The 14,433-nt window shown below is 41.9% G+C and overlaps 1 protein-coding gene across 4 annotated transcripts in view; it reads left to right on the forward strand.

Moving 5' to 3' along the window:
• The window catches only part of LOC139259954 (SPATS2-like protein), a 398,117-nt gene extending 386,490 nt beyond the window's left edge, over positions 1 to 11,627 (forward strand). For all 4 annotated transcript variants that reach the window (XM_070875947.1, XM_070875949.1, XM_070875948.1 and 1 more), the window contains 3 exons: positions 6,881 to 6,983; positions 8,027 to 8,223; positions 10,766 to 11,627. In XM_070875947.1, the coding sequence (XP_070732048.1) occupies positions 6,881 to 6,983; positions 8,027 to 8,223; positions 10,766 to 11,161 (696 nt within the window). In that variant the 3' untranslated portion in view covers positions 11,162 to 11,627. The remainder of the gene's footprint in view (positions 1 to 6,880; positions 6,984 to 8,026; positions 8,224 to 10,765) is intronic.
• The last annotated feature ends 2,806 nt before the right edge of the window (positions 11,628 to 14,433 follow it).

Genomic DNA, 14,433 nt, shown 5'->3' on the forward strand with positions numbered 1-14,433 from the left:
GCTTTGATTTTGTCAGCATATACATATGATATTGAATACAGACGATCAGCTGATCGCAGTAATGCTGATGCTATATCTAGATTGCCTTCCCCATCACAAATTACACCCGATAGGGAAGAAGTGTTCTATTTTTTAATACATTGATGAACTGCCAGTCACAGCTGAAGAGATTGGTAGAGCAACCAAACGTGACCCAGTGATGTCAAAGGTGTATGATTATATTGCAAATGGATGGCCAAACCAGGTAATAGACAAAGATATTCATCCATTCTTCATTCGTAGGAATGAATTATCAGTCGATAAAGATTGTATCATGTGGGGTGCAAGAGTGGTTATACCAAATAAATTCAGGTCCAAATTATTAGGAGACCTCCATGACCAGAACCTGGGAATGTGCTTGACCAAGAGTTTTGCACGAAGTTACTTATGGTGGCCAGGTCTTGATAAAGATATAGAGTACATCGTGAGTCAGTGTACGACATGTCAATTGGTAAGCAAGCAACCACCATCAGTAACATTACAGCCATGGAAATGGCCTCCCAGGGTGTGCCAAAGGCTACATGTCAATTTTGCTGAGCTAGAAGGACAACAATTGTTCATTGTGATTGATAGCCATTTGAAGTGGGTCGAGGTATTCCCAATGTGGAAAATAACAACAAGTAAAACATTTTGCGAAGTTTATTTTCTTCATTTGGCCTCCCAGAAGAAATTGTTTCTGATAATGGACCACAATTTCATTCAGAAGAATTTGCACAGTTCACGAGCAAAAATGGGGTGAAACATACCAAGGTTCCATCATACCACCCTACTTCAAATGGTGCAGCATAGCGCACAGTACAAATTGTAAAACGCGCCCTCATAAAACAAATGATGGATCCAAATCCAAAGAAACGACAGTTGTCATTGGATCACAAATTGGCTCATTTTCTAATTACGCATCGTAATACTCCTCACACAACTACTGGTAGAACAGCAGTACAGTTGTTTCTCAAACGACAGCCACGAACCAGATTCTTGTTGTTAAAACCAAATTTGGCACAGTCCGTAGAAGAGACTCAATTAAGACAGAAAGAGAATTATGATAGAGATAGAGTGAAAGAAAGAAGAGTGAAATTAAATCAGAATGTGAGAGTGAAGAACCATCACCATAAATGGATAAAGTGGTTACTCGGAAGAGTGGTGAAGATATGTGGTCCTCACACATATTTGGTCAAGGTGTTTGATCATGGATAGGTTAGGTTTGTTCACATTGATCATATTTTACCCACAGACATGGAAGAAGTTGAAGGTAGGAATGATTCAATTATTTCTGACTCATCAGATAGTTTTGATATACCAGTAGCATATCCTACATCCAATGTACTGGAAACAAGTCTAAGAGAAAGTCAGAATTTAAGTCTGAGTCCGAGTCAGGAAAACAAAGTCTGAAGTTAGAGAGAGTTCAAATGGAAATCAAGGGCATCACTTGGAGGAAAACTTTCCTCAGGATCAGCCTCGAATGAGTTTGAATTCGACACCATGTTTGGAAGGTTCTGTTTGAGAGCGAAGGTATCCTCTTCGAAACAGAAAACAAGTGGCTAAGCTTAATTTGTAAATATGGCAAAATAAGTCCATATCCTTTGTTATGTATAACCATGCAAGTTATGTATGATGATTGTTGTTATAATAACTTCTTCATTAAGGAGGGAGAAGTCTAATATATGTAGCTCCACAAGGGTGGGTGTATTGTGTTACTGCAACTAGAGTGTTTAATAAACAGACAGGTCACATGACAAGAAGCAGGAAGCTTCCACAGGCTTCTGGAAGATCTGCCATTTTAAAAGACTTGCGTGCTGTTTGCTCTGTGAATCTATCACAGCGCCTCTTTTGGAAGAGGGTTTGAAATACCTCCCTTGGTGTTTCAATGTGTGTTTTATGCTTGTTTTAAACCCTAGTACCCCATAGATTAAGCAATATTTCTTTTTAGCATTCCTGCACGAGTTATTCCGTTGCTGTTGAAAGCTCAATCCTCATGACATTATTTGAAATGTTTTTGCTGCTTCAACCATAAAAGATTTTTTGAGCAAACTTGTTTCCTGCCAAATGAGATTTCATGCTAAGGTTGGAAGCACTGGCCTCTGACTGCTTCGAAATTTCCAAATATTTTCTGTCCCACACATCCACAAAAGGTGGTTTTCTATATTATTTAAATGATGATTACTGTAAGACAGGATTAGAAAACAATCACAAAGGACTTGGTGATGAACCAAGACATAAGTCACAATGTTTATTATAGGAACTTCGAACAACTAGTGGAGTAGCAAAAGAGTACAATATAGTAGCAGGGAGTTGTAAAGCAGCAGGGAGATGTACAATATAGTGGAGCTATATAACACTATACTGCTCCTGGTTACGATAGAGATCTGTACCTTACGGCTCCATACATTTTTAAAAAATTCTTGGGATGAGGGCAATGCTGGCAAGGCTGGAGTTTATTGCCTATCCCTAATTGCCCAGAGTTTGATACAATTGAATGGCTTGTGAGGCCAATTCTGAGTGCCGTTAATTGTCAATGAAATTGGTGTGGCCTATGTGGAGTCACACATAGGCCAGACTGGGTAAGGGTTACAGGGCGCTGTAGAGCAACGGTACTGTGTGTAGAGCAGCGGTAGGGTGTGTAGAGCAGCGGTAGGGTGTGTAGAGCAGCGGTAGGGTGTGTAGAGCAGCGGTAGGGTGTGTAGAGCAGTGGTAGGGTGTGTAGAGCAGCGGTAGGGTGTGTAGAGCAGCGGTAGGGCGTGTAGAGCAGTGGTAGGGTGTGTAGAGCAGTGATAGGGTGTGTAGAGCAGCGATAGGGTGTGTAGAGCAGCGGTAGGGTGTGTAGAGCAGTGGTAGGGTGTGTAGAGCAGCGGTAGGGTGTGTAGAGCAGCGGTAGGGTGTGTAGAGCAGCGGTAGGGTGTGTAGAGCAGCGGTAGGGTGTGTAGAGCAGCGGTAGGGCGTGTAGAGCAGTGGTAGGGTGTGTAGAGCAGTGATAGGGTGTGTAGAGCAGCGATAGGGTGTGTAGAGCAGCGGTAGGGTGTGTAGAGCAGTGGTAGGGTGTGTAGAGCAGCGGTAGGGTGTGTAGAGCAGCGGTAGGGTGTGTAGAGCAGCGGTAGGGTGTGTAGAGCAGCGGTAGGGTGTGTAGAGCAGTGGTAGGGTGTGTAGAGCAGCGGTAGGGTGTGTAGAGCAGCGGTAGGGTGTGTAGAGCAGTGGTAGGGTGTGTAGAGCAGCGGTAGGTTGTTTAGAACAGTGGTAGGGTATGTAGAGCAGTGGTAGTGTGTGTAGAGCAGCGGTAAGAATATAAGAAACAGGAAGTCCTGCCCTGCGACCTATATTCGGCTTAACGCCCCCAAGAACACTTGCTCTGTGGGGTGTGAGTGGGGCAGAAGAACTCCGCAAAGGGCGCAGCGCTATACGGTGGGACACGTAGCGCTGCCGTGTAGACAGAGCACTCCCCTTCATTAAAGTGGAGGGCCAAGCTGTTGACGCTGCATGTAGGAAACGGGACCATCTCTGGACCACCAGGGAGCGGTGTGCCATTATAATTTCCCCTGTCTCACTAATCTCTTCCTTTTTACATACCTAGAGAAACGTTTACAATCTGTTTTTATGTCTCTTGCTAATTCACTGTCATATTCTTTTTTTTCTTTCCTTATCAATTTCTTGGTCCTCATTTGCTGAATTCTACAATCATCCCAATCTTCTAACTTACTATTCTTTTTTGGCAACATTATAAGTCTCTTCCTTTCATCTAATATTATCTTTATTTCTTTTTTTAGCCATGGTTGGACCACTTTTCCTGTGGGGTTTTTTGTGCCTTAAAGGAATGTATATTTGTTGTAAATTTTATATTAATTCTTTAAATGCTAGCCATTGCTTGTCAGCTGTCATACCTTTTAATGTAGTTTCCCAATCTACTTTAACCAACTCACCCCTCCTACCTACGTAGGTTGCTTTGTTTAGATTTAAGATCCTAGTTTCAGATTTAACTAAATCACTTTCAAACTGAACATAAAATTCTATGATATTATGCTCACTCTTCCCTAATGGGTCCCTTTACTGCAAGGTTATTAATTAACCCTATCTCATTGCACAATACTGGAGCTAAAATCGCCTGTTTTCTAGTTGGTTCCTCAACATACTGATCTAGAAAACTATCTTGTATACATTCCATGAACACGGCCACCACACTATTACTACAAATTTGATTTAATCTATATGTAGATTAAAGTTTCCCATGATTACTGTTTTACCCTTGTTACATGCACCTCTAAGTTCCTGATTTATACTCCCTCCTACATTACAACTACCTTTTGGGGGCCGATAAACTCCCACCGATGTTTTCTGCCCCTTGTTGTTTCTTAGCTCCACATAAACCTTGGTCACTTTGTAACCAGGTATCCATAATGGCTATTCGATGAAACCTATTAATTGTTATTTGTGCTATTAATTCATCTATTTTGTCGTGAATGCTTCGTGCATTCAGACATAGTGCCTTTAGCTTTGACTTTTTTCTATTTTTTCCTCATGTCACCTTCGTCACTGATACCCGATTACCTTTGTTACTCTCTCTGTCCCTTCCTCACCAACTCTGCTTATTTTTACCCAAAGCTCTGCTCTGGAGCCTTGACATTTCTATTGCAAGCTTTTAAATTTACTCTTTCCTGAATCCTCCTACCCACCCTCCCTTTATTAATTTAAAGCGCTGTCTACTGCCCTAGTTATTCGATTCACCAAGACACTGGTTCCAACATGGTTTAAGTGGAGCCTGTCCCAACGCAACAGCTCCCTCTTTCCCCAGTAGTAATGCCAGTGCCCCATGAAGCAAAACCCCTGCCTCCCACACCACTATTTGAGCCATGCATTTAAACCTTCTAATTTGCTTATCCCTATGCCAATTGGCGCGTGGCTCAGGTAACAATCCAGAGATTATTATCTTTGAGGTTCTGCTTTTGAACGTGGACCTATGTCATTGGTTTCTACATGGACCACGACAACTGGATCTTCCCCCTCCCACTCCAAGTTCTTCTTCAGCCGTGAGGAGATGTCCTTAACCCTGGCACCAGGCAGGCAACACATTTTTCAGAACTCCCGGTCGCGGCTGCAGAGAACAGTATTTAGTCCTCTGACTATACTGTTCCCTACCACAACTACAATCCCTTTCACTCCCCTCACTTGAATGGCCTCCTGCACCATGTTGCCATGGTCGGCCTGCTCAACCATCCTATAGGCTTTTCCCTCATCCAGGCAGCAAGAACCTCATACCTGTTGGATAAAGGCAAAGGCTAAGGCTCCTCCAGCATGGTACCTGGGGTCTCCTTACCTGCCTGAGTCGCATTCGCACCCTCCTGTCCCTGACCACTAACCGGACCTGTACCACTACCTAACCAAAGGGGTGTGATCGCCTCCAGGATCAAAGTGTCCAATTAACTCTCCCCCTCCCTGATGCCCCGCAATGTCTGCACCTCAGTCTCCAGCTCAACAACTCTGAGCTGAAGTTCCTTAAGATGCAGGCACTTACCGTGAACGTGGTTGTCCGGGATCACAATACTCTCTACAAACTCCCACATGCTGCAGTTGCTGCTCAACACCTGCACTGCCATCCCTATATGACCCTGTTTTATTTAATTAAATTTAACAAAATTTGTATTTAAGTAACTTAGTTTACAGTTTCATTTCTTGGCTACTTACTTGATCTAGATTAAGTTATGGGTAAATAAAATTAAATACCTACCTGTACCACAAAGCACTACAAGTATTGTAGGCAAAAAGCAACAACTCCTTCTCCCTCTTCTCTAAGTTCCCACTCTCTCTAAATTCCCAAATAAAACACACTATTTAAGTGCACTCCGTTTAATCCTGCTCTGTGCAGACCGTTTGGTATTCTGCAGAACTGTTTATTTTTATAGGGTGTGTAGAGAAGTGGTAAGGTGTGTAGAGCAGCAGTAGGGTGTGTAGAGCAGTGGTAGGGTGTGTAGAGCAGTGATAGGGTGTGTAGAGCAGTGGTAGGGTGTGTAACGAAGCGGTAGGGTGTGTAGAGTAGCAGTAGGGTGCTGTAGGGTTGGTTTAAAAGACAAACTTTAGGGGGCCGAAATTGCCCCACTCCTTAAGGCCCATTACCGCCTCTACGACCCATCCGAAATTGCCTCCCCAGCTTGGAGCGGCGGGTACGGGTTTCTGCTCCGCCCATGCTGCCGCCCCGTCGGGCTCGCACTGACCTGTTACCAACCAGCGGCGACGTTCTTTCCACCCCACGCGGGAATTTGCGCCGGGGGAGTGGAGCGGCTGCCACTGACAGGTTTCCCCTGCGGGAAGCTGTGTGTGCCTGGGCGGCGCAGCATCTGCCCTTAAAGGGAAGGGTGCACTACTGCTGATGTCATTTTATTTTATTTGTCGGCCAAGTCCGAGGTCGGCCTGACAATGGTGGCCACTGGTTCGGCCGGGCCGCCAACAGGCAGCCCGGCCCCCCTCTCTTGGATGCCAGGCCGCTGGCCCGGCCAAAACCCTCCCTGGTGGCCCAGTGCGCCAAGCTAAACTCAGTGCAGAGTTCGCAGCGTCCCTTCCCTTTAACTGAAGTGAGGGACATTGTGACGCGTCAGCGCGACACTGATGACTTGGAGCAATAGCCGACCCGATCCAACGGCACTTCCACCCTGCTGACGACCCGATATCTGCCCCGACCAAAAAAAATACCAAGACTTGAATAATGCTCGATTTTCCATGGAGTGGAGAAATATCTTCACAAACTGTGAGTGCGCCTATTTTTGGGGGTCAATTTTGGCTTCTAGATGTTTTGAATTTTGATTTTGTGCATTGCAAATAAAAATGTTTTGAATTTAATTGCAGTTTTACCTTTTCCTAACAGCAATTTGTAAGTGAACGCAAATATGACGAGGACCTGGGCAGGTCAGCGCGCTTCACTGGTAACAGCGACAGCCTGCAATCCCAAATCCAGCTCTTTGGAGAAGGTGAGGAAACAATCTAGGGTCAGAGTAACCTGAAAATGAGAGAACAGATAAGATGATTTGAAAGCAAGATGAACTCAGAATTATGGGAAATAACAGACCTTTTCTGTAAATGAGCCAATTACACGATTGCCATAAATACGTTTGTGGAAGAGCAGAGGGATTTGTGAGGGCAAGGTACAGGTTCATTAAAGACAGCACCTCAGGTTGATAAGGTTATAAAAAACCTAATGGATTTCTACATTTTATCACACGAGGTACAGAATACAAAAGCTGGTAAGTAATGATGAGTCTATATAAAAACTTAAGATCTCAGGAGAGTACTGTGTGCAGTATAGGAAGAATATTGAGGCTTTAGAGCAGCTGCAGTGCAGATTCACTAGGATGTTGCATGGTATGAGGAAGCACAAATACAAGGAAAGATTTGAAAAAATGTGCAGATTGCCAGGTGATACGATTGAAGTGTTTAAAATAATGAAAAGATGGGGCAGAGTAGATAGAAGCAGGCAGTTCGCAATAGTTGACGGGTGTAACAAGGGGTCATACGTACAAGATTAAACTTAAGAGATCTAGAACAAGGAGCAAGAGAAACCTCCTGACATGAAATTATGAGGCTGTGGAATTCATTCCAGGGTTAGTTTCTGCCTCAAACACTATGTCAACATTGAAGATGAGATTAGATAGGTGGATGAAGGAAAAGGGAATGAAGGGAATATGGAAAAAGGGTGGACAAATGTGATTAGGTCTATTTGTTCAGATAAAGAGATAATACAGATATGGGCTGGTTGGACCAAATTTGCTGTTTCCTGTGTTGTAATTTCTATATATTTCTGCAATACTTCTTTCATCTGTGTGTAAAGGTGGACTACAATAGAGATATGTTATTTCAGATCTATTGCAAGAACCTGCACTTATGTAGCACCTTTAATCTATTGTAGTCAATGTAGAAAGCCAGATAGTAATCTTGGACGTGATTTATGAGATTTCCTCTTCAGGCTCTAAAGCTGGAATTTTGCAACTTGTTTTTAAAAACAAATTCTCTACAGTTTCACATCCAAAGAATAACTACTCTACAAGATCACAGTGGATCTCCTCACTGACTCCATTACATCTGAATCCTCGCGGGAGTTCCAGTAATGTTCCTCCACGGCCATCCTCGCTTCGTGCATTGTCATCAGTTAGTCATAAAGTAATGAATCCCAGGGACAGTTCTAACATTCAGAAGGTACCTGCAGACAGACAGGTAAGAAGAGCACATTGCCTTTGTTATTACTATCTTGGTTTTCTACCAAATGTGAAAATGTCATTATAGTGCCTATAAAAAGTGATTGAGTACCACATGAGCTAGCATGTTGGCTTTTAGAACCTCAGTTTGAATCCAGCCCAGCATGATAAGATGAAAGCATCCTGTTCGCTCTGTAAGGATACGTTGTGAAATGACTTGAGTAGTCCCTACAAAGTTCCTCGGGCTATGGCCTCTTCGCACAAAACTGTCCATAACTTGGTATTAAATTAGTCCATGAATATATCTTACTGGTTCTGAAATTGGAGCAAAAGCACCTTGTTGGATCAGAGAACAAGGGGCTAGAAATTTACCTGTTGAGCGCCACTTCGTAGCGCTATAAAATGATGGCTGCCGCTCTTTAACAGCTGGTGGCGGGTCCCGTGACGGCCGCCATATTCCTCTTCCCCTTTGTGCTACCGATAACTGCCAGCTCCCTTTTAAAAGAATGAGATGTGGTGACGTCAATCGGTGTGCAATGCTGACATAATGTCACCAACGCGAATTTTGACCCTAGCGCTGATTTCAATGCTGGGTCCTAAGCACGTAAGGTTAACCTAGCGTGCAAGCAGGCTGACAGTAGCGATGTCCGCAGCTCTTAAAGGGACATACACATCATTCAGGTAAGTTGGAATTTAAGGGTTTAGACTGTTTTCTTTCTTTTATTTAAGTGGCTTGCTGCAATAGATGTGCAAAGTTTTTTAAGTGTGTAGGAAGTGCTGCTGGATGCTTGCAAGAGCTTGGATGATAAATGACAGCCTTTGAGAAGACAGAACATGCTGCAAATACTCAGCAGGTCACGTAACATCCGTGGAGAGAAAAAACGAGATCATTTCTCAGGTCGACATGCTGCCTGACCAACTGAGTATTACCAGCATTTTATGCTGTCATTTCACATTTACAGCATCCGCTTGCAGAGGGAAGAGGAAGATGCAGAAGAGGAGGAAGCCGAAGAGGAAGAATCAGATGGAAGAATGCATCCCAGACAGCCCCTTTGTGCACGGGATATCGGGATGGGATCATCTGCCTGCGGTCCCACTGGCTGGGCAGGCTGCAATTTTTAGGTCTGTGAAATGAGGAATGCACAAGGGTGGAGTTGTGCTGATGGGAGGGCAGAAAAGCAAGAGTTGCATGCCAGAAGGAGGATAATGTATGAGGATACCCACATCTTGTATCCTGAATAATGAGGCCCAAGGGGCCCCTGACCTTGGGCCTGATTTCCATCGAGCCACTAAGCACTCAAGAGCAACACGCACCTTGCGAATGAGGCACAATTGACGATCGGGCTGCTGCCGGCATTGCAGAGACCCTCAGGTAAGTGAGGAAGGGAGGATGACCGGGAAGGGAGGGTGACCGACCGGGTTGACGGGGGAGGCGACAGAGTTAGGAAGTAGCAGCAGCGATTGCTGGCGGGGTGGGGGGAAGGGTAGCACTCATGTTCCACCCGGCTCAACATTCAGGTAAGTATTTTTTAAAAGCTAGGAGCTGTCTTTTGGACCACAGGTAGATCTGTTTTTTCTGAGTGCAGCCTCAGGACAAACCAGTATTGCAGTGGAGCTTCAAAGAGATGTTAGGCCTCTTATTTGCATATGCAAAGGGTCTAATGCCTGTTTCAGCTGTAGGCATTGCACACTAAGCCACTGAATTCAGAGGCTTTGGTGTCTAATGTAGATAAGTATTCTATCCCGAATATTGAGGACCACAAACAAAAATAATTTAAAAACATCCAGACCACAAGGTAGGTTCAGATGAAAAAGGCCCTTCAGCCCATTTGATCTCATCCTTCCAGAATACCAAGCTACTGTCTTCCCTTTGCATCATCTAAATCAGTTTTAATTGGTCTTAATTGGTGTTAATAAAAACTTAATGGTGCATTTTGAGAATTAGTCACACTGGAACAGTGAGGGGTGAACCCCAATTACAGATTCTGCAGTCATCAACTCTGATCATTATATTCATTGGAAAAGAATAATAAAAAGCTAGCCATAGTACTGACATTGAATGACTTTACCATGGCCCAGATCAAATCTTCGTCTTTTATTCACTAATCTTGCAACCATGACTTGCTCTAACAGGGTCTCACTACAGGGGAAGAAATGGAAAGCTTGATGCTTTATAAAAGTATGGAAGATTGTTTTGAACTGCCGCTTATTAAGCTTCCTAAGAATAAGCGTTCTCGAGAAAATTTCCACAATTGCCAAGATGTCCCCAGCAATGGAGATGACCAACCAGAACGTTAAAAGGATAACCGACACAATTTCAAATAACAATGTCCAATTCCACCATAACTTCAGTCAGGAGACTTGGTTTCATTAATTCAAACAGGAAGACCCAATGGGCCTGTTATCTATTAGATCTACTCATCTTACATTATACACTTTACAATGTTTTACGAGCCAAACTCCCTACTCTCTTCATCTTTGCCAACTGAATTAGAACCACCCAACTTGTATTTTAAATCAAGCATAATAATTTTTGACTTTTTCTTCATCCTTTTCTGCAGAATTATCAACGTAATGGTCCATCTGGTCAAAGGCGAGGATTCTACCCGAGAGCGCAAGGTCACAAGCTCAATGGAAGTTTACCTGGAAGATCAGATGATGGTAGGAACCAGAGCCGAAAGGGACCTCCCCAGGATGGCTATAAAAACCAGCATCAGACCAACAAGTCTCATCAGGGCTCATCACATGATATAGACAAGCCGCTAATAACAAATTCCAATGATACTGTACCGCTGGCTGAAATCAATTCTCAATTGGCACCCCCTGAACTAGCTACCACTGTGTCTGTAGTTCTCAGTGACAGAGTTTCTCAGTATAGATCATGCCCTATAAAGCAAGAGGCATCAGTTGATACCAAAGTATTGTCTTTACCTAGTAGAATGACTGTGGTAGCCTAATTTTATTGAGTACCATTCTTTTCAGTAGCAAATTCTTTCATAAATTACCTTTATGCAACTTCTGCTAGTTTAAGTCTTGAAAAATATTACCTTTTATATTTTCTTGCCTCAGATCAAGAAACTCATGAAAATAGGCACCGTTTTTTGCTGAAAATGGCCATATTTTGCATTTGTTAAGCAAAGTGTTTTAAATGTTGCAATGTTAAAGCAATGTAGGTAAACTAAAACCATTTTGCACTTATGAACAATGATCTTAAAAGAGGCTTTACTTTTTTTGTGGGGTGATGGTGTTGGGGTTGGAGAGAAAGACCTTAAAGGGCTTGTATACCAATAAATGAAATAATTAAATCTTCAATGATTTACTGTCAAGACCATTCCTGAAGAATCTGTGATGCAATGTTATCTTTTGAAAATTATGTCCTTGTATCATGTTTGTCAAACAACCAATAAAGTTTGTCAAGCATTATTTTGATGAAGACTGCCCATTTAATAAAAAGTGACTTTATTGACATGATTGATTCTTAGCAATACGACCAGCCCTTTTAGAATCAGGACTCCAAGTAGCAAAGCTAACTCGTTGTGTAGTTGGTAAAGCTCTACAGCAACCTATGATTTCTTTTAAACTTGACAGAAAATGTTAAGATTAGCATTCCAGTGATTACTTTGTCAGAAGAAATACCAGCTTCTGGTACATAGCATCTTTAAGACCTCTGTTGTAAGCATATCCCTTCTCCAATTCACTTTATCCGAGACAAACTTGCAGCTCTGGACTGTCCCTGGTGATCCAGTTCACTAATCCTGTAAAGGGTGCTCCCAGGGACAAATAGAGTGTTTTATTATACTTCCAAGCATCACAACCAATGGTACACTAGGATCGTGGTGACTGCAATCAGAGCTACTGATGTGAAGCACTTATCTTCAGTGTTAGGCCAAAATGTAAATGTCATATCAAAAAATAAATTTGTTCTAAGAGATAGAAGGCAAGCCTGCATTCCTTTACCAAAATGAAACATAGCACGATAAATATTATTAGGTTATTTGAAGAATTCTGTAAGGAAATATTCCAGGGAATATGTATATGTTCTGTTGTATATGTATATGCATATGTATCACATGTAAAGCAAGCATACACACATGTTATTTGAGCACAGGTGTGATGTCTGCTAATGCCAAAATATTTTTTAATTCATTTTTTGGCTGTGGCACAAAAGCAAAACTATGGCTGGCCAGTCAGGAACTTTCTGTAAATTACATCCTAATGTGGCTTTTGGTGCGAACAGATGTCAAAGCCACCATTTTCCTTGTAGCACAGGGGGAGAAAGTGGCAACATAAATAGGAATGTCAAGGGGCCATCCTCTCCTCCTCATATTTTATTGTTAAATCTTACCTTTCTATTAATTTTAAACAAATAGCAAACAAATCAGACAATCTCCATGAGTATGTTTAATCATTATTTAAAATCTTCTTGTGTTTATCTAAAAGTATTTGTGCAAGTGGTCCCCACCATCAATTTGTTGAATTTTTGAAGATCATTGTAAACATCCTTTGACGAGCTTGGAGATATGGCAGTTATCTTAGAGATTCTGCTAAGGTCCCATAACTAGTAGTAATGATACACTTGCAGTGCAGAAAATACAAAAATATATCAGCAAATCAGGCTCCTTGTGCTGACTCTGGAAGTTAAATCCAACATCTCCAAAACGTACAGTAAACCTGCCAGAAACATACTCAGGAATCATTGAAAACACGTGGATCGTGGCAATTATTTTGTTGTTTTATTGATTTCCATTTTAAAAAGATAAAATACTTTCTCTAACCAGTTTTTGAATTAGTAATCACAAATCTGCTGACATAGTTTGAACTCTCCGTCAACAGTTAATATTTGTGCACAAAAGCAGTAATTGTTTTTGGATTGACCCTTTGTTGATATGTTGGATAGATGATGCATATTTAGTTATTTTCTCACAAGAATAAATAGTGCCTTTGAATAGTACATAATCATTAAGTGAATGTTCAAAACAAATGAACCAAAGATTCTACAGGAGTCTCTAATTTGAACTGGGTGATGATTGAAACATGTCATGTAATAGGGATTGAATTCAGCTCAGTTTCATGGCCTGTCTTCGTAGCTGCAGCTAGTGAATGCCAGAACATATGTTGCTGTTTCATACTCTTGCCATTTTATGTTTACCAAGTGTCTATCTCATTACATTCTGAAATAAGTCATCAGGTTCTTCTAGAACATGTCATGGCCGCCACCCTAGATGCTGTTTGTCCAACACTTCTCGTTTTCATTGGACTGGTATGTTTATTTTGTATCTTGTGTTTAATCTAGAATCGGAGTAGACCAATAGGGTACAATGTTAGCCTGCTCATGTATCTTAATTGTGTTTGTTTTTGTTAGTGAAGGTGTGCAATAAATTGTAAGGGGGAGGGGGGGTTGTAGTGATCGAACTGAAGTCTTTGCCACTCAAAGAACTAATTCAGTGCATTGGTGAGATAATGGACACAGCTGAGACCTCATAGATTTAGTTCCGTCTCTCAGGAAAAGTCAGTCTCATGTATTTGATCTCATAACTCGTTTTATCTCCGAAAAGCTGCTGATATCATCCAAAAGGTTTAGATTAACTGTACGGTCGAGTCAGGGTTTATTTTATGAATCTAAAACAGAAAATGCTGGAAATGGAATGCAGGTTAATCTGCAGTTGATAGATAAAGAAAAAGAAGGATGGTTATCAATCTTATGTGCATTCTCGGTTTTTATGTCCGATTTACAAGTATTGATGTTTTTTTTCTTTTTATGTTTGGTGTTTTTGCTGGTTTGGGAGTGGAAAACTAACCAAAGTGAAAATTCTTAAATAATCACTTAATGGTCAATTTAAGGATGACAATGAATCTGTGCCTGAAATCCGTGCTACCTTCCAGGTTTCAGTTGAAAAGCAACAATCTGACCTTTCGTCAATTTGACTGGATTTGTCTATTTTTAAAATCCCGTTTCGAAAAATCATAACTGAGCATGCTCAAACTGTGTGTATTTGTGGGTTTGTACACTTTGGAAAAGTTTCAGTTCCCATCCCCCCTACCCCTGCCGCACAGCACAGCTGAACATGCTCAAGGTCAATGGCCTTGAAATTATGATGTGCAGTATTGAGGCTTTGTATATAAATTCCTCAGTCTGCTGTTTAGAACATAATAGCATAAGAATTTGGAGCAAGAGTACGCCATTTGACCCTTCAAGCCTGCTGCACCATTCAATAGGATTATGGCTGAT

This window comes from Pristiophorus japonicus, chromosome 3, assembly GCF_044704955.1.
Source record: "Pristiophorus japonicus isolate sPriJap1 chromosome 3, sPriJap1.hap1, whole genome shotgun sequence".
Taxonomy (NCBI): Eukaryota; Metazoa; Chordata; class Chondrichthyes; family Pristiophoridae; genus Pristiophorus; species Pristiophorus japonicus.